The sequence below is a fragment of the Lutra lutra genome, chromosome 1, assembly GCF_902655055.1.
Source record: "Lutra lutra chromosome 1, mLutLut1.2, whole genome shotgun sequence".
NCBI lineage: Eukaryota > Metazoa > Chordata > Mammalia > Carnivora > Mustelidae > Lutra > Lutra lutra.
The window spans coordinates 59,913,175-59,935,008 of NC_062278.1; the positions used below are offsets into that span (position 1 = coordinate 59,913,175).

The 21,834-nt window shown below is 47.0% G+C and overlaps 1 protein-coding gene across 1 annotated transcript in view; it reads left to right on the plus strand.

The window, feature by feature from the left end:
• Positions 1 to 544: 544 nt before the first annotated feature.
• C1H3orf52 (chromosome 1 C3orf52 homolog) overlaps positions 545 to 21,834 on the plus strand; it is a 28,735-nt gene continuing 7,445 nt past the window's right edge. Inside the window, exons 1-4 of the mRNA XM_047724575.1 lie at positions 545 to 786; positions 6,492 to 6,621; positions 13,723 to 13,850; positions 19,284 to 19,354. Coding sequence (XP_047580531.1) covers positions 649 to 786; positions 6,492 to 6,621; positions 13,723 to 13,850; positions 19,284 to 19,354 — 467 coding nt within the window. The 5' untranslated portion in view covers positions 545 to 648. The remainder of the gene's footprint in view (positions 787 to 6,491; positions 6,622 to 13,722; positions 13,851 to 19,283; positions 19,355 to 21,834) is intronic.

The following is a 21,834-nucleotide window of genomic DNA, read 5'->3' on the forward strand; positions in this document are numbered from 1 at the left end:
GCCAAGGTCTCCCTGTAGGCTCCGTGTGAAAGGGGATTCGCCTGGGCAGCCTGGGTCCAGAGCCTGCCCTCCCCTCCACCACCCCATCCCGTCTCTTTGCCTGACTCTGGGCTCATACAGGGAAGGCGTCATTTATTTCTCACCCGCTCGGAACCTCGCACGATGCCTGGCACGTAGGAGATGCCTCGGAGTTCCTTGCTGATGAAATGAATGAACTTCTGCTAGGCAGAGAAAGCCGGGCGAGCCCTGGCAGCAGATGGCTCCCGGACGCCTCCACGTCCACTTTCCTCCGCGGCACCGCGCTGCCGGGCCCATCCCAGCCACAGCCGCCACCCGGCCGGGCCCTCGGCTCCGCTTCTGCTCCGGATCTGCGCGAAGTGGGAAAGGCCGAGCCGGCAGCGCCCTGAACAAACCAGAAAAACAGCCCTCCTCTGCTCCGCTCGCGAGCCCACAGTAGGCGCGGCGGCTCTCAGGGGCCTGGGGCGCCTCCCCAGCGCCAGCGCCGCCCCACCGCGCCCCGCCCGCCGCCCGAGGTCGGCCCGCCGCGCCCGCGGGGGGCGGAGAGCGAGCCGCTCGGGAGTCCATTCTGGACTCTGCACCCTTGCGTGTGTGCGCCCTGCTGCCCACGGGCCGCTCAGCGCTCAGTCCATGGAAGGGGCCAGATCCCCGTCGCCGGGGGAAGACCTGGAGCTCCAGGCGCTCGGAGGGCAGCCGGAGGAGCAGAAGCCTCTCAATGGAACCGTCCAGGTCATCCCTCTTTCGGTGGAGGAGCCCTGCCCAGCCCAGGTAAGGCCTGCTTGCCCCGCGGCGGGCGGTGTCGGAGAGCGGACTCCGAGCCGGGCTGCGGGCCAGGGCCCGGGCCTGGCACCCTGAGAGTTGCGGGGTTCCAGCCAACTCTCCAGGCGTCGCGGACGCAGAGCTTGGTGCGTCCTGGAATCTTCGGAAGGGAGCAGACGTGGGAGTGCGCGTCCGCCTGAGCCCGCCAGAGCCCCTGAGACCCCTCCATCCCTTTGACCTCCAAGGAACTGGAGGAACCCTGGCGTGGAGGTGTGCGGCTCCCCTCTTCAGAGCAAATCCCCGGGGATAGAGGTGGTTTTCATAAGTTCTGTAACTTTAAGTGAAGTTTTTTTTCTGTTTCAAGAAGGATGGAAGAACTAGAGTGATAGATGGAGTCGTCGCTCTTACTTCAGAATCTCCTTGCCTTAGCTTTGCTGCCTTGCCACTTCCAGCCACCTGCCACCGTCCCCCGCTAACCCTCACCCAATGCCCATCATCCCCTGTCCCGCTTCACATTCTCAGACACACACACACTTTCTGTCCTTTACTGATCAGGCCTTTTGATTTGGCAGGAAAAGAGACCGGGAGAGGCGAGTGAATTTGCTCTGCTCAGTTGATGGGAAGTAATTTCAAAGTTTTTGTCCCAAAGAACTAGACTCTGCCTCCTTCACTTTCCCTCCTCTCATTCTCTAAAGGAAGTCATGGTGGTGCTTAGGCTGAGCTCTTTTCTGGTCCAGCCCTGGCAGAGATGGGAACATTATTCATTCTCATCAAATGCTTGTAAAACAGCAGAGACTTTGAATTCACAGCCATCTACCTTCTGATTAACCCCTACTGCTGGCTTGAGGTTTACAGGGTGCTTGGAGCTCTCCCTATACATATATGGCTCCAACCTGACCTTTCTAGGTCCCACTTCTCCACTTCCACCCCTTTGACTCTTGGCCTGTTGATTTCAGGGATAAGCAAGGACAACAAAAGGGGAAAGCACTGCTTTTGCTTCGGGATCAATTCCTGGAAACACTGTAAAGTTTGCTCTTCTAAGGACCTATAGGTACTTTGGAGAGTGATTTGGGACTTCATGTTTGAGTGAGAGATGAGCACCACAGAAGAATGAAGGCTGGAGGAAGATGGTCTGTTCTCTGTGGGCTGGCTGTGTCAGTCCTCCAAGGCAGGATCTCCGAGTGGATTGGAGAATACTTGCTTCATATTAGATAGAACATACCAGTGACTTCTGGGACTGAATCTAGACATAGGAGTTTTGGTGACAGTTTCACCACTAGAAGGTGTGCCTTGTGGCAAGGTGCTAAGGTCTGCAGTCAAATGGTCGTTAATGTGGTTAACCAAGCTTCTCTGGGAGGCCTGGGAATGCCTTTCTGAAAATAGATGAGTAGAAAAACATGCCACACGCATGTAGGGCATCAGTATTTTATAATTGTTTAGTACCTGCCCAGGAGAGACGGCTCTTTCATGTTCTAATTATTTCCTCATCAGCCAGCTCTACACTGATAGCCTGGACTTCCTCATAAATTAGCTTTGTAGGTCACCAAATAGAAAAACTATGGGGAATGACAGAATGGCCTGAAGGTGAAGGGTATGTGAGCACTTGGAGGGCATTCAAATATTTGAACAGGAAACATTTAAAAAGAGAGAGAGAGAAAAACAAACAAACCCTCATCTAAATGCTAAGAACATAAACAAAACAAAACAAAACATATGCTAAGAGCATTTTCATCTAAACGTATTAATCATTCTCTTTGGTTACATAGAATAAGTTGAGGTGTATTTTATTTTTTAAAAGATTGATTGATTGATTGATTGATTTCTTGAGAGCGAGAGAGAACACAGGCACCTGCAAGCGGCAGGGGGAAGGGCAGAGAGAGAAGGAGAGAGAGAATCTCAAGCTGTCTCCAGGCTCAGTTTGAGACTGTTGGGAAGAAGACACCCCACCTCATGGCTAACTTCCTAGTTGGACGTGCGGATCTGGGCGAGTCTACAAAGGCAGTAGAAAAAGCTTCTTTCCCTTGCTTGTTCTAGGCTTGGAGCTTGAGGGAAATTAGCCCCATTGCTATGCATTATTCAGAATTTAGAACAAGCAGCAGCTGGATTTTCTGTGGGTGGACAAGTGGATTAAATCCCACAATGAGATGACAAAGTACAGATTTTCCTACGTGCTAAGAAAAATTTTCCAGATGTATATAATATCTGCTCCTAGGAAAGCCAAAGGGAAGAAAAGCTTTCTGTATCTACGAGAAAGAGAGAGAGAGAGTCCTGCCATTGTACAGGGCCTTAGGTCCTGTATTTGGATCCTTATCTGAAAGGGGTTGCGACTATCTGGGGGCCTGTTCAGAGGAAAGCCACAAAAATTCTCCAGCCATATAATGCAATCGTAGACTATAAGATGCAGTTTGCAAAAATCTCTGGAAAGCACCCCATAGAAAAACCTGTCTGTGGCTGCTCCCCGTGACCTGGAATTTGGGCCTGAGAGAAAGAAGATGTTGGTGAAGGAGGCAGTGTGTCCTTTGACCTGGGTTTTTAGGGGAGTCTCAGCACAGGTGGCATATACCTACTATATCAGAGGCTCTTCCCCCTCAGGGTACAGTGGAATCTCCTGGGGAAACTTCTAAAAAATACAAATTTCTTGGTTGATTCTAGTGTGCAAGGAGCCAAGAAGCACTGTTAATTTATTCTTGGGTTGAGAGTAAGCTGGTGGACTATTTCACAATGACTTAAAGTCTGTGAAGGTTAATTTGGCACAGGATAGTGTCTCTCCCCTAGGTCTGATGGGAGACAATGAAGGGGCCAGGCTGTATGTTGGCAGCTTTGGGCTGGACAGGAAGAGACTTTTCCTACAGGCGAGGGCTGTGTGCTTGTGAGGTAACTCTCCCTAGGAAGTCAGAGTAATGGTCTCCTCATAGCACCAGGGTCCTAATTTATTATTTCTAAGGGAAATCATAAGTGAAAGCACAAGAGGCCAAATTCACTGACCCTTGTTTTGCGGCTCATCTGAGACTCCAGCCCCTTTCATTTTGTACCGATCTTATGGTCCCGGCTGCTTCTGGTATCAGGTTTGAAAATGGCATGAAGTCATTTTGTCCTCAGGAGCTCTGTAAGTGGGAAGATCTCTTTCTGTCCCCTGGGAAGTTGAAGATTCCTTGTCCTGGGACTTTCCATGTGCCTTATTGAGCCCTTGGTTTTGGTGGCTTTGGAGTTTTCAGTCTTCAGTTGGGGTGAGAGATGGCTCTGTCCTTGGACTCCAGAAACACACTTAGCTCAAAAGCATTTTCTTCTGTCCAGACGTTTCTTTTACTGCTCCCCTCACACCCGACCAGAAGAGCCAGTGTAAAGTATATATTCAGGGTCTCCAGAGTGTGACCTCTACTCTAGAATTTTCCCAAGTACCTTCTTAAAAGTTCTAGAACCTTCTACAGTGTATTAAGAGCCTAATACCTGACTGAGGCACAAAAGTGGGATAAAGGAATGAGGAAGTTTAAGAGACACCCCTCCTTCTCTCTGGTTTCAGTTTACCTTGGAAGATAGGCTGGTATCTGTTTATATTTGAAACCAGACAAAGCAGGGACCAATGAGCTGTGTGGACAGCTCATGTTCTGGAGGATCTCTCCATGATTGACATGGCAGGGAGGTCTCAGCAAGAGGAGAGATCTGATCTGGCTCCTGGAGAGAGTGACAAGGTTTCAGAACAGGTCTCAACCCTGATAAAGCAACTGATTCACTCTGGGTGGCTCAAAATTACACACTGGGGAGGGGGGTTTAGTGGAGTGGGGGAACACCTGGGTGGCTTAGTCAGTTAGGCATCTGCCTTCAGCTCAGGTCATGATCTCGGGGTTCTGGGATGGAGCCCCATGTCCAGTCGGTTTCTCCCTCTCCCTCTGTCCCTGCCCTCCTTCCCCCCAACTCATGCTCTCTCTCTGTCTCTCAAATGAATAAAAAAAAAATTACAGGCTGGGACCTACCCCCACCTCCACTACAATCTGGTCTCCCATGTCTAGGGAGGGCCTAGGTGTGCGCGGTTTAAATTCCTCCTTAGCTGATTTGGACATGCTGCCAGGCTTGGGAACCTCTCACTGAGCGCATCTGAACTGTCGTCCTGAAGTGAACGATTTCCTTCTCTGGTGGCCATCACCACAGGCATGAGGGAGAAAAAGTCGACCAGGTGCTGCTCTGTGGGACTGGAGAATGACAGCTCCCATGTGTGGGGTGCCTAACATTTGTGTAGCAAGTGCTTCATGCCCACAATCTCTGGTCTTTACAACAGCCCTGGGAGCTGGATCTATTACTTTTACAGCTGAAGATGTTGGGGCTAGGGAGCTTCTGGAACTTGCTGAATGAGGCAGTCATTGCCCTCAGGCATAGGCGTGGAATGCAGGTACAGAACCACACTTGTCCCCCCACCGGAATCCATGGTCTCTGTGTGAGAATTCCCTGACGGCTCTGTGGGAAGCAAGGACAGAGTCCCAGAAGCTGGTAGGGGCAGGGGACAGGGGGTGGCCCCCAGTGGAGACTGACCCCATGACAGCCAGGCACGCTCATAGCCTGGAGCTCTGCGCTGTGATGCGGGGTGGGGGTGGGGGGAGCTGTGGACAGCAGGTGCCAGCTTTGCCGTGATCCCGCAGCAGGCATCCGTCCCGCCTGCTCTCTCTGACAGCATCTTGGAGACGGGCTAGTGCCTCCCTTGCAGTACCATTTGACTGAAAGGAAATGGTGTCAGCGACCAACCAAGTGACCAAGTTGTGACCTCACTACACCCACTGCAGCCTGCTTCCTGGTGTCGCTCCCATCCTTCCTTTCATTTCCCTTCCCAGGCCCTAATTACGTAGCACAGGGCACAGCAGTAGTCTCTTTGCTTGTCCTTGGCATGCTCACTCTAAACTACACATCGTTTTTCTCTTCATCTTCAACTCAGCTCTTGTGCTCCAAAACCTTTCACAATTCCCCAGCACACACCCAGTTAAGTCCAGACTGCTCTGGCGGCACTGAAAACCTTCCCAAGGATGCTCGGACCTTTCACTATCTCTAATCTTAACGACCATGACTTCCTTCTGGAACCCACGCGGGCAGAGGATTCTCTTGGCCAGCCTGGTTATGACTCAGCATTGAGGTTGCTCTGTCCATCTGCCTTTCTCTGTCCATCCTCCAAAGTCTTGCTTTGCCCCCACCTCCCCACCTCAGAGCCCCTAGGGTATTTTCCCCCTCACTTAAAAAAAATTTTTTTTTAAAATTTATTTATGAGAGAGAGAGCCCAATGCGGGGCTTGATCCCAGGACCCTGAGACCATTACCTGAGTCGACCACCTGAGCCACCCAGGACCCCCCCTCCCCGCCAACTTCTTCTTCTTCTTTTTTTAAAGATTTTATTTATTTATTTGACAGAGAGAGATCACAAGTAGGCAGAGAGGCAGGCAGAGAGAGAGGAGGGAGGAAGCAGGTTCCCTGCTGAGCAGAGAGCTCGATGCAGGGCTCGATCCCAGGACCCCGAGATCATGACCCGAGGCGAAGGCAGAGGCTTTAACCCACTGAGCCACCCAGGTGCCCCCCCCCCCCCCCGACTCCACTTCTTGTGAGGTTCCATTCTGCCTCTTTGTAAACCTGACTCTGTGAAGTGTGGCCTGGAGAGGGCAGGATCCTGCTGCCTTCGCAAGAGTACAGAAGTGCTTCTGGAAACCAGTGACTGCCTCACAGTGTCCCTCTGCTTTCCAGGAGAAGGAGGAGAACCCTTGGAGTTCCTGTAATAAGAAATTGATTGGAAAGTGCAAACTGTGGATGGTCATCGCCTCTGTTTTCCTAGGTCTCATTATAGTCATCATAATAAGCTTATGTCTTATTGGAGGTAAGAGGATTTAAACAGGACTAAGTTGATGCATTTTAAGAACTTGTTTAATGCTTGTGTAGGACTTCCATTGATATGGAAGATGTGCTCATTGCTATTTCATTATTTATAATATGAATTGAAAATGGGCTTGGGATGGTAGCTATCCTGTGGTTCTTTGTTTTATTTCATTTCTTTATTTAGTAAGTTCTGACTGAAGTATGGAGACCAATGTTTTACTTCAAACTCTGCCCACCAGATCCTGAAAATTTCTTAACTTTTAACTTACTTAGACACTAATTTATATTTTATTGTTTCTCTACACTGTTTAGTTGAAATTTTTTATCATTTTTCTGGCAAAATAATTATTGTACTTCATCTGATATACCCAGTACATTATTATAATGATGAATAATGAATAGCTCATTTGAAAGCGTCTTAAAAACTTTGTAGAATCAGGGGCGCCTGGGTGGCTCAGTGGGTTAAAGCCTCTGCTTTCGGCTCAGGTCATGATCCCAGGGTCCTGGGATCGAGCCCCACGTCGGGCTCTCTGCTCAGCAGGAGGCCTGCTTCTCTTCCTCTCTCTCTCTCTCTCTCTCTCTGCCTACTTGTGATTTCTCTCTGTCAAATAAATGAATAAAATCTTTAAAAAAAAAAAACTTTGTAGAATCATGTCTCTATATGCTGTCATTACTTTAACTTATTTTGGAAATAACTATTATATTTGTGTTGTATGTGTTTACAGACTAAAACCATACATGGTGCTAACTATGTAATTTACATATATTATTTACCACTTATTTATTTTTTAAAATAAAAAAAGTTTTTTAAAAAATCTTATTTATTTGAGGGAGAGAGTAAGAATGAGCACAAGCAAAGGGAGCAGCAGAGGTAGAGGGAGAAGCAAGTTCTCCGCAGATCAGGGAGCCCAATGCTGGGCTCGATCCCAGGACCCTAGGAAGGTGACCTGAGCCAAAGGCAGACACTTAACTGACTGAGCCACCCAGGTGCGCTCATTTTTATTATTTATTATGAATTTAAAAATAATATGTGTTCAATTACCCATAAAACACATCCAAATTATTAAAATTTCACTATACTTTCTTCTTTTTCTTACTTGCATTTTAAAAATAATTTGAGATGTGATTGTATTTTATTTTATATATATATATATATATATATATATATATATATATATAATTTTATTATTATTTTTTTTTTAGAGAGAGAGAGCATGACCATGTGCCAAGGTGGGTGGGTGGAGAAGCAGAGGGAGAGGGAGCGAGAATTCTAAGCAGGCTCCACGCCCAGTGTGGAACCCTTTGTGGTGCTCGATCTCACCACCCTGCCATCATGACCTGAGCTGAAATCAAGTCGGATGCTTAACCGACTGAGCTACGCAGGCACCCTGATCATTGTTTTTTAATTATTTTGGGGCCTACCTTTAGGATTTTTAAAGATTTTATTTATTTATTTGACAGACAGATCACAAGTAGGCAGAGAGGCAGGCAGAGAGAGAGCTGGGGAAACAGGCTCCCTGCTGAGCAGAGAGCCGGATGTGGGACTTGATCCCAGGACCCTGGGATCATGACCTGAGCGGAAGGCAGAGGCTTTAACCCACTGAGCCACCCAGGCGCCCCTACCTTTAGGATTTTTAATGCTATATTGAGACCATTTGCTAATCCACTAAAAGTTATTTGTGGCACTTTTTTTTAAATGACTGCATGATACAGTCTTCCATGCCATTTTAAAGCTTTTTAAATTTTCTATGATTATTGATATGAAGGTTTTCATGATACATAAATAGAGCACCCTCCAGTGGGCAGTCATTTCAGTTTTAAAACAAGAAAAAAGAAAATTGTTTTTATTTGTAATTAGGGTTATTGCAGGGGTAGGGTTTTTTTCTGGAGTTGGGATACTCTTGAGGGTGACCTGGTCTCCACATGGATTTGGGTTGAGTCAGATTCTTCTTAATAAACCCAGTCTTGGATGAGGAGTCCCAGAGTCTCTCCAGAAGGGGTCTTGGGAGTTTTCTTCAGAAACTACATTTGCCCTTCACTTCCTATTCTTCTCCCAGCCTCTTCCTCTCCTGTCTCAAGTCCCTCAAAGAACAGGGAAATTTGGTGGTATATGCCAACCTCCAGCATGTGGGTTTCTCAGGCAGGCGCCTTGTTTGCTTAATTACTTATAGGTATAGTTGAGGTGGGACGGTGATCCATTGAGGCCACAGGCTGGTTTCGAGTTAGGAAGAAGTTGATAAGAGGTGCTGCACCTCCTCCAACATGCTGAGGGTAGGAGTTTTAGTGTGAGCTTTCATACTCTCTCTTCCCATCAACTCCCACATGTGGATGTTGAAACCAAAGTTGAGCCATGCAAACTTGTCCCATCACAATTAGGTGGTGCTCTCCTGAGCATTGGCTGATTTGTCTGTTGGCCTCTGGAGCCTAGAACAATGGAGCATGCAGCAGATCCAGTTGGTTTAATGTTAGGGATTCTAAAGCCCAAGACCCAAGAGCTATCTTCCATTCTTAAAAATCAGTGGACCTCTTCACCTGCCCAACAGCAATCTGCAGAGGAAGGGATTCGCTCTCCTTCCATCGTTTCTCAAGGGACATGAGAGTTCATTGAATAATATCCAGGGAAGAAATCTGTAATGCTTGTAGTGCAAACTTCACTTTCAATGTTATTGTAAAATTGTATTTTCAGGGGCACCTGGGTGGCTCAGTCAGTTAGGCATCTGCCTTCAGTCCCAGTCATGATTCCAGGGGCCGGAGATGGAGCCCCATGTTGGACTCCCTGCTCAGTGGGGAGTCTGCTTTGCCCTCTCCCTCTCCCCACACCCCCACTCTCTCTCTCTCTCATTCATTGTCTCTCTCAAATAAATAACTAAAAAATTATATTTTCAAATGTTAATTCTGTACAGAGATTTGCACACTTTCATATTTTTTAAATCTGAGAAATACTTTGATTTCACTTGGCATCTCAGCCCTCAGGAGTCTGGGCCTTTGGGGAGAGTCACAGGAGGCAGTATGGGATGGAGGAAATGCCATGGGTGAAAGGGGCAGGGACAGGGCTCCCCTCCTTTATGGTCCCAGCCTCACCCAGAGTGGCTCTGTAAGTGACTGTGGGATGAGCATGTGCAGTAATTGGGCATTGCCTCATGGCCAAGCTGGTGATAGGAATCGAATTCACAGAACTTCTGGGCACCGTGGGGAAAACACTGCTGTCTGGAAAAGCGCAGTGTTGACAGAGTCAAAGGCTGCATGTAGGGCTGGCTTCGTTAAGAAGCGAGGTTCCTCAGGAGCTGGCTTCGCCATTTTCCCTCTGTCGTCCCACCCCGCCCGCCACCCCGCCATCTCTTCAGTCTCCTGTCGCCAGGCTCTGTAAGAAGCAGATCGAGGCTCAGAGGCAGAGATGTTAATAACTGTGGAGCTGGCATGCACACAGATGTGGACAATCAACAGGTCCCAGCGTAGAAGGGGTAATGCGTTGAGGAGGGGACATTGGGGTACCCAGGGTGGGGTGTTCAGCACGGAGGTGTATCTTGTCACTGACATTGTTAAGAACTACTGTCACCTGTGGTCTGTTTTATTACTGTTAATTTTCTACAGACTGTACAGACTTTATTGCCTGCATCTGGGGCGGGTCTCCCATCACTTTGCCCTTGACATGCTGTTCAGGTGATGGCAACTTGAGGATCGTGGCTGAGCTCCAGGCATGGAGCCGGGGCTGTTTACACACATGGCAGACAATGAAATCTTTTTAAAGTGGCCAATCTGGGGAACAGAGCCCAGGGAGTCCTGTTGGGTCTGGGGGCTTGGTTTTGTCTCCATACTTCAGGGAAAAGATAATGATGGAATCTCTTCTTTTCCCTAAAGAAGCATAAATTCCTTGATGTAAATAAATGGTAAAAGAGCTTTCCCCTCTCTTTCATTCTCTCTCAAAGTCATCTTCTTCCTGGACAATTTAAAAGATCCATTAAGCATCTTCAGGAGTTCTGCTTTTCTCACTGAGTTACCCCAGCCAGGGAGGAGAGAGACCCAAGTAACATGCTACTAATGAAAGTCTTGTTGGACGGGGCAAAGAATTTTAAGTATTATGCAAGCCAAAGGGTGACAAGTAGGTGGATGCTTAGAGATGTAACTTAAAGGTGATCAGATTTAGCACTCTAAGGACCATTATGTGATATTCTTCAACATTACAGCTTTCTGCCTGACTTCTTTACTGTCTTTCCATACAGGTGTTTCCATGAGTAGGAGCGCTATGGTCCTGAGATGTAAGCAGGGACGTTAGAAGTGCCATGTGTTGAATAGGTTGTTTTGTCTTTGCCTTAGGTGGAAGAGCCATATTGTCAAGGCATGTTGGCAGGCAGACGTGTTGCACAAGGCAATGCTCCTGGTGTAGGGTGACTCATGGGAAAATCCTCAGCAGACAGCATTAGCAAGTTGTAAACTAGCCCATTCCCTGGGGACAGGAACTTAGTAGCAAATCTGTAGGCCCTGGTCCTTGAAATTTCATTGTGTTGTCCCCTGTTTCTCTTGCCCTCCCCTCTCATAGGTTTCTCCACCTCCCCAGGACCAATGTCTTCACCTGTGCTCTCCACAGGAGCCTCCCCAGCTTCTCCTGACCCATGGACCATCAAATCTGTCCACATCTCATTAAGCATCCTCAGGCTTTTCTCAACTTGGGCCTCTTGAAATGTGCTAGCATTGTTTGTCCTTCAAAACCTTCTTCCATCAGAATCTTGCTACGACATTTTAGAAATGTTTATTCTCTTTCTCTTTTTTCATTGGCAGACTTCTAGAAATTGAGGTCTGCATTTGGATCTTGCCTCCTGCTCACTCCTTACCCATTGGTTCCAGGACCCTGGGATCACTGCCCGAGCAGAAAGCAGACACTTAACCGATTGAGCCACCCAGGCACCCCAAGACTTAAAATATATAACATAAAATGTGAGGGAAACTTGTTGATTAAAGGATTATTAGTATTTTTTTTTCTTGTTTTGCTACAATTTCCTGTACTTGGCAAGGTTTCAGCTATGAAGACATAACTTTATTGTCAGAGGAAATAATATCACGACTTACAACACATAAGTCTGCAGGGGATAATTCCCTGGGTTTGGGGTCCTCAGTATCCCTCCGAGATGCAGTGAATTGCTGGGAGAATTCATGGGACTCAGCATATTGTCATAGAGATGATTACTGATGTGGGGAACAAAGGCAAAAGGAAATGTAGATAAAATTAAATTCCTTCAAACTTGCAGCCTGTTGACAAATATTTGACTCAAGGCAGAGCAAGACACCCCTCCAGGAACTCCCAAGTGTCTTTAAGTTAATGCCTTTCTAGAGGAAACAAAACAAAACAAAACAAAACAAAACAAACAAACAAACAAAAAAACACCTAAGCTTGATAGGCCTCCGGGATCCCTGAAGTCCTCTTTGATGTATGAAAATTCTTTTGGAAACTTCCTTTGTCTCTACCTCTGCTAACTTAAAAGTATCTCGTGAATTGCTCCTCACAACCCCAGGGCACCTGGGTCCTGTCCCCCTGCTTTAATAAAACCAACCTTTTTACACTGAAAAACTTATCAAGAATTCTTTCTTGACCAATTGCTCCCAGACCCCACGTCAAATCCCATCACTTGTGATTTATCATAGCAAAATGAAATAAAGCAAAATCCAGAGGAAACCAGGCACAAACTTGAGGACCCCCGTAACTGCCACAGCAATGAGATTTAACAACACGTGAGAAGTGTTGTCTACTGGGGAAGCTGATCAGAGGCTAAGGGCCCAGGGTTTTCCTGGGTTGGTCAAGGAGGCAGCCTTTGCCCGACCCATACTAAAATTCCAGATCCCCAGAAGGCATGGTGATCAGCATAAGCTACATTGTTTGTACTAACAGGAGGTACCAACTGGGAGGGCATGGAGGGAACCCTCCCCAGATCCAGGCTCGCTGGGGTCCAGCCTTGAGCCGGCCACTCTGAACTGGTCATCTCAGTCTCTGGGAACTCTGTTCTGCACGTTCCCTTTCTCCTCATACTTCCCAGGGAATAAGTATTAGGATTCTTAGTGCTTTTCATCTGCCTTTCTATCAAACACCGAGGGCCTTTTCTAAGTCCAGCCAGAGAGGCTGCTTGTGTTCTGTCTGAAGCATGAGATCTGAGAGTCAAGGCTATGGGCAAGGTGAGCTCCTGGTTCGGCCACCCACGCCTTTCTCAGGGCTGGAGAGGTGGTTCCTGTGCGTTCCTGTGCGGGCCTGGCGGGGAGGCCACTGGAGAGCCAGGGGAGCAGAGCTGCTACCACGAGTGCCAGCTTCTAGCTCCTGGCTCCTGGCCTTGTGTGTTTTTCCTTTAGCTTTAACTGCTTAAAAATCAATTAGCTCACCATCATTAGAGCACCAGCAGCCACGCAGAACTCACTGTGCCAGGAATGCAAGGCCCTCCGGCCCTTGGGCTCTGAGTGCAGCTTGGTTTCCCTTTTATAAACAGAGAGTGTAAAAAAAAAAAAAAAAAAAAAAAAGAGTGTGTCAACATTTCTCTCCTGTGGGACAGACTGCAGAGTGGTGGCTTCCCTGCCCATCTTCCGTCTTCTAGGAGATGTCTGGACATGGCTCACGTGCTTATGTCTAGTCCCCACGTCCCCATTCGGTTCTGTCCATGATGTCTCTTCCTCCTCAGGGTCTTTGATAGCCTGGAACTGGGGTGATTCACTGAAGTTCCTTGCTCCCAGTCCCTGGCTCCCGTCACCCATTGTTCGCTCCCGGAGCCTATCCCAGCGCCTGCCTTGACAGATACCTGTGGACGTAGCTAAGCCTGCAGGTTTCGTTCAACCAAGAAATTCGCGTTCTTCCCACTCCCTCCCACTGGCTTTCCCCCCAGTTTGTATTCAGTGGAATCTGGGAGCTCTTATGGTATAAAACGAACAAGTTTTATCATAAATGGAGGCTCCTGTCTTTATGTGGTATCTCCAAGAAGACAGAACATTTCTGCCTGTCCTTGCTTCCTGTGACTAGCCTTTATCCTTGATGAATGTTCAGTGTCATTTCTAGCAGCCAGTGGAACAAATTGTTATTTTAAGCATGTGTTTACTTTACTTTTACTTTTTCTCTCCCTCCGCCCTTTAGTAACTTACATTGATGAAGATGCAAATGAAATACTTGAGTTATCATCGAATAAAACCTTCTTGGTCGTGCTCAAGATTCCAGAGGAGTGCGCTGCTGAGGAGGAATGGCCTCACCTGCTCATGGAGAGGGTAATTATATCATAAGCATTGTTTACAGAGTTCTTAACAGTAGAATGTGGGCTCTTCGAATGATTACGTAAGTAGCTTCAGGCTTGGATTCTTTGTCTGCATTTTGGCAGAAACTGATGCTTAGAAATGGATTTTCTGTGGTGCCAAGCCTCAGAAAGGAGCCCTGCCCTCCAGCAAAATGCGTCCTGGAGGACAGTGCTCGGTCTCCTCACTCTGGTCTTAAGTTTGATTCGACCTGTCATGTCATGGGGGACTGGTGATGTGCCAGAAAGCCACAGTCACAGAGTCTGGGCCATCAGTGGGGCTCAGTGGAGGGAGAGGACGTGGTTAGACAGACAGTTCTAGACAGTGGGATATGTTCTACAGAGGAGAAGCGTACAGAATATTTTGCAAGCTCAAAGGAGGGTCATCTACACTACCTGAGGTGTGGCTGGAAGCTTGGAGGGCATCTTGCAGGAGGTGATACTCAGGATGAGTCTTAAAATATGAGGTAGGCGTGTTCTTGGTAATACTAGGGGATCTGTCCTGCAGTGCCTACTGTGCGGTGGGGCCTTTCAGGGATGAGGTGTGAAGGTTTTCCTACTCTTTGGTAAGGCACTGAAACATTTTCATCTTGTTGACATGGTCAGCTGTTCATGTTAGCCCTTCCTGGTGGTCGTGGAGAAACACTGGAGGCTGAGAGCTTAGTTAGAAGGTACAGCAGTAGTCCCAGTGACAGATGTGGGGGCTTTGACCCAGGGCAGTGGCAGGGTGGATAAGGAATATTCCAGCGAGGTTAAAGAGGTCTTCTCACTCAAGGGGACTTTATGGCTGATTGCATGTGGGTATGCAGGAGAATATGACTCCAGGCTCCTGGTAGGTGAATGGGTAGATGGTGGCTTTATTCTTAGAGCAGGAAATGCAGGACAATGCCCTTGGTGCAAGATGAGGGCATGCAGCCTCTGCATGAGGGCTGGTTGGGTTCACAGCCAGACCCAGAAAAGTATTTGGTAAGGGTCTAAGCAAGACCAGCCTGTCATCTCTTATAGCCTTCTCTGCAGCTGACAGGTAGACTGGTGTGAGTCACCTTCTGGTTTCCATCTGATTCCTATGAAAGCTTCGCCAGGAGGCAAGTCCATCTTGGTCACCCCGGAGTTAGTTTCTGGACACCCAGGGGCGTGTTATTTGATTGCTGCTTTGGTCACAGGGGCTTGTGTTCTGAGATGATTATTGGGCATTTCTTCCTCCTTCTTTTCCGTGTTTAAATCTTACCTGTGAGCCCCCTTTCCTCTTTTTCTTTCACCTGCTTCCAGAGCAAGTTGCTGAGTGAATAGCCTCTTGCCTTTTCCCTCTTGATTGCTTTTTTCATCCCGGGGTTTTGCATTTGCTGAGCAGAAATGAGATGATTCAACATCCACACATGTCACGTGTTCCGGACTGAATTCTTTATGTCAAAGGGGAGTGGAGGTTAATCATTCACTGTAGAGCCATATCTCTTGCACAGAACCTGACAGGAGCAGATCCTGTAGGTATTTTTAGCTCATTGGTGTGTAGTGGCAAAGGAACAAGGTCTGGCATGATCCCTGAGGCAAGTTCGAGCAAGTTCGAGCAAGTTCGGGCTGCTTCCTTCTCTGATAAATGGAAATTGCTATACTTCCCCTGTATATCCACAGGTGCCTATGGGATGCATATAAAGAACTCTGTACAACATTTTTTTTTTTTTTAAAGAATGGTCTAGTTTACAGATGATAAAAGTTAAGGCCCAGAGAGGTGACAAAGCTTCTGCCCCCTGGGATCTCAACCAAATATGTTCAGAAACAGAAGTGAGAACTTAGGGATATTAGTCTTACTGTCGGGACAAGAGCCCCTTTCTTTCATTCACTCAGGCCAACTTACAGAAGTTTCTGGATATGGAAGGTAAATGGGAGTGGATGGTGGAACACATGTCCTCGCTTTTGCATTATTGTCTTGCCTTTTTTTTTTTTTAATAGTTAAGTGTGAAATCTTTTTTGTTTTGTTTTGTTTTAAATTTTTAAAATTTTTATTAACATATAATGTATTATTAGCCCCAGGGGTACAGGTCTGTGAATCGCCAGGTTTACACACTTCATAGCACTCACCATAGCACATACCCTTCCCATTGTATTTTGTTTTGTTTTTAAATTTTATTTTATTTTATTTCTTTTCCAGTGTTCCAAAATTCATTGTTTATGCACTACACCCAGTGCTCCATGCAATACGTGCCCTCCTTAATACCCACCACCAGGCTTACCCCACCTCCACCCCACCTCCCTTCTAAACAGTTTTCCTAGCCCTTCCCTTATTCCACTGCCAGTTTTCTTCTCTTCCCACTGGGGTGCTTGCTCTGCTAAACCAGTCGGTTAGGTTAGCTACGGATTGTGTTACCCTGGCCCGTGTGCTTGATGGAGGCGTTAACAATCACTCCTTTGCTAACGCCGGGAAGATATGTCCCTGGTCTCAAATTAGCCACTCTGCCCAACTCCGGTAGTCAACTCAACGGGTGCCTAGCTCAGTGTGCATCCAGCCTTGTAGGCACGGCATAGGACTCCAGAGCCAGGGGTGAGAAGACCCCCTTTTCATGTCTTTGGACCCATCGTAGTGTGGTTAACTGTTCTCAGGTATGTGGACATGTCTCAATGACAGCAGGGGACCGTGTCACTGAAAAGAATCAGAGTAGACACTGAAAGTGATCTGGTTTGTCATTCCAGCTCTTAATGTAAAATTTTAGCTTAATTTTTTTTTTTTCTGAGAGACTAGGACTATGTGCAAAACAATACTAGGCCCTAAAGGTTAAAGAAGAAGGAGGGGAGAGTGGGAATAGAAAAGGTTGGAAGGACATCACCCCTGCCATAACACATTTGTTTATGTCTGCAAATGTTTATATGTGTATATCTGTGTGCATGTACACACGTGTACGTATGTATGTGTGCACGTGTGTATGTGTGCGTGTGTGTATGTATATGTGTGTATGTGTGTGTATGTAGGGAAGGGCTTGGAAAAATAAATCCCATCTATAACGTCCTCCTCCTCTTCCTCCCCAATGTTCTCAGCAGCCCTGTGAGAGCCACTTTCTTATTCCTCCATTGCCTCTGGCAGGATTCTTTCTCGGAGGCTCAAAAACTATAAGATGACTCAGTCATTTTTTCCCCTAAAGTTCTTACCACTTTCTGCTTCTTTCCTCTTTGATATTCAGGGCACTTTCCTTCTCCTTCATCCTCCAATGTAAAGAAAGTGGGTTTTAGTGTCTATAACCTCTAGGACTGAATTCCTTATGCGCAGAGTGACCTTGAGCAGGTTTCATACACTTTCCTCATGCTGTTTTCTTTGTTAGTAAGAAGGGAAGGGGTGGTAATGCCTCTTAGGTCATGTTCTTATAAAGATCACAGCAAAAATACAAGATTGGAAGCGTACTTACTGTAGGTCCTCTGAGCCCCTCTGCTCCACCTTGAAGGGACTGAATTGTCACCAGGTGAATTCAGTGGGAGTGTACTGTGGGAATGTAAGCTCCTTGAGATTCTGTTTGGAATTGGGTGGGAAACAAAATGAGCAGAGGTGCCCTCAGGCACTGCTTTTTGGGGTGTGTCTGCTGCTTGCTACTCATTGGGGTGAGAGGGCACTGAGCCGTCATGGGTGCAGCTGGGCCACTCACCTCAGCACCAGGGTGCCATTGGAGGCCGCTGAACCTTCCAAAACACCTTTAAGGCTGACTGACTTCAGCCGAGGCAGGAGTCAGCCTGGCAGTGGGCTCACTCCAGCCCCAGAGCTGGGTTCCTGGTAGAGAGTGTAGCTAAATCCTCCTTATTTATGCTGGAAGCTGTCTGCAGAAGACCAAGGCATTTAACCTTCAAATGCCAGTTTCACAAAAGTGCAATGTAAGTACATTCAACTACCTGTCCTCAAGTCCTACCAGGCTAGGATTCCCACCTCCGAAAGGTGATGAAAAGGCTAATCAAAGACAAGAAGAGACTGGTAACAGAAGAGCAGCTAGTGTCCAGAATATAACACCAAACACTTCAGATACAGAAAATACGGATACCAAGGAACAGACAACCCGAGAGAAAGACAGGAAACCAAGAGGCAAATCAAAGGTGAAAAATCCCAAAGGAGTTCATCAACACACCTGAAAAGATACTCAACCCCACTTGTAATAATGCAAATTGAAACAATGTAAAACAATTTTATACTCCTTAAATTGGCAATAATTTTTTAAAAAATCTGGCAACATGAAGTGCCAGCAAGGCTGTGGGAAATGGAACACTGCCCAGTGCTGAGATAACAATTTGGCAAGATTTAGGTGGGTTGGAGATGCACCCACTCTTGGACCCAGCGATCCCATTTGTCTGCACATACTCAAGAGAAACTGTCACAGTATCAGAAGAGAGGCACAGAAATGTTCCTGGAAGATGACTTGGGCATAGTATGTGATAATAGAAAATTGCAAATGCTGCACATCACCAGAGTAGGGGAATGGAAAAGTTGGTGTAATCATTTCATGGGATCTCTGCAGTAGTTAGGAGTCAGCGTGAATGACCTCCTTCTCAACATACTGTTGTGAGCAACTATCAAATGTAATTTTGGGTGAAAAAAAAAAGTCACAGAAGAATGCAGAATATGGCACCTTTTATTTGAATAAAAACACAAACTACGAATTGTTATGATTACACGAGGGGGTATTACATTTATAAAAACCTGCATGAAAAGGATACGTGCCAACTTCAGGACCATGGCTAGTGCTGGGGGGGGTTCGGGAGGGAGAAAATTAGGAAAAATGGTGTGTAGTAGGAGTAGCTTTAGTTTTGCTTTGTTTCTTGGAGTGGAAGGCTGAACTAACTTCGGTAGAACATGTGGGTGTGAAACCTGGGTACACAGGTGTCATTTTTGGTGTGTGGCTGCAGAATCTGATGCATAAAATAAGAACTGCGATTACAGGCCAGCCTCCCTCGGTCCCTTCATTGGGGAAAGTGCCAACCCGGGGCTTCCATGGCCATGTCTCCCTACAACGAAGCTCCACGGAAAGGAGAGAACAAGCCCTTGTCTGGTGAAGGGCCGGGTCCTGAGGGGCCTGTTGTGCCGCCTTCCCAGCTACTTCAGTGTTGTCTCCTTCCCAGGGTCCTTGGAGTCTGTGGGGGCTCCAGGGTCCATGGTGACCACGCTCACCACGAAGGCTGCAGGTGTCCACACGACATGTGAGAGATGTCGAAACTCTCAGCCTGCTCACCTGCTCCTTAGAAATGAGGTTCTTTTAAATGAATGTTGAGTTTTTGTTGGGATAGGTAAGGCCCACACCTTCCCATTTCTCCATTCAGAGCTTCTGAATAAGTGAATTCCGAGCTAGCGTGGAATCTCTATGAGTGGGTTTGCTTTGTCACGTGATATGCAAGATAATCCATCTGTGATGCGTGTGGTTGTTTAACGTGTTGCTGTTTGTTTTAGCTGACCCATGTGTACACGTCATCCCCATCGCTGAGCCATTATTTTACTTCAGTGGAAATGACGGACTTCAGGTAAGTGTGGAGCCTTCTGTGTTGGTCTCTTTCCCTGGGAAGCGACCCCAATAACCGTTGATCTAGGACTTTTGAGTCTCAGAGCACAGAAGGATCTGATGATAGAATCACAGATCGTTGGCTTTGGAAGGGTCTTTGGACACCCACCAGCTCCACTCCCTGGTTTTACAAAGGAGCAGAGTGAAGCCCAGATTAATCAAATACCGCAACAAGGTCACAGGGAAGAGAGGAAAAGCCAGTCCCGGGTAAACCATTCCTGTTTCACAGCAGATGCTCAGATAAGCTAGGGGTAGGACTAGAAAGAGATCTCAGAGAGTGGCTGCGTGGCTCTGTCAGTTGGGCATCTGACTCTTCATCTCAGCTTAGGTCTCCATTATCTTGATTTCTACATCATGAGTTCAAGCCCCACATTGGACTCTATGCTGGACATGGAGCTTGCTTGGAAAAAAAAAAAAAAAAAAACCAGTCCTCAGATCGTGATGTGCTGTAAATGATATAATTCATACACTAGCTTTTGCTTTTGAGGAACATAATATAGGAGTCCCTGCTCCTTGTATAATATTAAAAATGTAAAGACATGCATATAGGAAAAGTCTACCTTCTCCCTTCTGCCCCAGCCTACTACCCCTGGATACTGGATGTTCCAGTCAATTCCATACACATAATATGTTTCACTCCCTTCTACTGAATGAATGGACTGCCATCAGTGGTTTGGTGTGATTTTTTATATGCGTATTTACCACACGGACTTTATACAGTAAATATGTGTAGCTTATACATGTGCATATGATTTTTCTTTTTACATCTCTTAATCTTAAATGTTTTTGTCTCTGTCTACAGAACTTAGATCAAAGGTGTATACGTGTTGAGGAGTAATTTGATTATCTTTTTGTACTGTTAGGACAAGGTTTACATGATAAAGCTTTATTATCCGTTATTCCTAAAATATCTTTTAACTGTGTCCATCAAAGATAGTATTGGATTGAAATCCCTCCTCTCAAACTATACATTTCCCAGACCATGATCTTTATATATCTGAGAGAGGAAGCATGGAAAGCAGGCAGTAGCACAGTGGGATGGGACTGAAAGGGCCCTGAAGTCTAAAACTGCCTACAATGGCGGGTTGCCTTGGCAACAACACTCTTCATCCTCTTTATGGACCCCCCACTGTGCATGTTCCCTTATGGTAATGTCTCTGACATTGCTCATTTTAATCACAAATTACTGGTATTAAATTGCCAATAAAAAAAAAAAAAGCCCAACACAGTTTCCTCAGTATACTTGCCCCGATTTGCAATTTCAAGACAGAGCTGAGAAAGGGAAGACGTTCAACCGGAAGGGTCTTTCCAAGAATCCAGCCGCATAATATGGGTCCAGGGGAGGTGGGATTGCATAATGGGTTGGGATTGACATTGGGGGAGAAAACATCCAAAAATTGAGTCAAACATAGCTAGAAAGCTGAGGACTTAATGTTAGAGAATTTGTTTTTAAAAGTTATTTGAAAGAAAAAGCCAAGGGTTTTAGAATTTGGGATAGAGGAAGCTCTGTCCGGGAAGGATTTTGTTTCATGTTAAGAGGTGCAGGCAGAGTTTTAACAATGTTGATTGGAGAAGCAAAAGCCATTGCTCCCGCAAAATGTGCTGCCTCTAGAGGGCAGGAGACAGCCAGACCCCTGGCAGCTGGGTTCGGGTCCCCGGGGCATATGGACCTCCGTTCTGCCTCAGCCATCCCACTGCAGGAACCTGTCAAAATGCCCATTGGTTCGCCAGCTGCCGGGCTCACTCTAATGGTGGGCGGCCCAGACAAAGCCTGCTGGGTTCTCTGTTTTCTTGAAAATCCCTCCTTTCCCCTCAAAATCTAGCCGTAATGTGAACTCCGTCGGTGGGTGACCAGACACAGTGGGATTAGGTTGGGCTAGCGGGACTGGGTTAGGCAGGGCAGCCCTGTCTTTCACCTTCTGGCCTGTCTTCTGGAAGTCAGCCTCCGGTCATTTCCATAAGGCAGCCTGAGCCCTTGGCCACTCACCTGTGGAAGTACAGGGTGGCTGCGCGTCTAGATGGCGACCATGGGCAGCCATAAATGGAAGGTGGAGCACAGGGAACAAATGAGGACACCTGAAAACTTGGGTAGACGGCTAATAGTGTGAACCTACATTTCCAGCCTCCTTGTGGATGCATCCGTAATCCGAGAGTCTCTCCAGAGTCTTGGTGGTATATTGTTCATTGAAACGGCAGGGTTTGACAAAGGGCTTGGCTGTCGCAAAGCTCATAAAGGGATTGTCGGCCCCCCATTGACCAGAATATTGGCCTATGTGACTTCTGGCCACAAGAGGGAGCTCGTTCCCTGTCCTTAGCAGGAACAGCGGCCTGATTTCTGGCTTCTGGGAGTGTGTCCAGTCTTTAAAAAACCACTTCAGGGGGATTGTCAGATGTGGTCACTTCTTAATTATTTTATTGCTGGCTTTTGATCTGGGCCTCCTT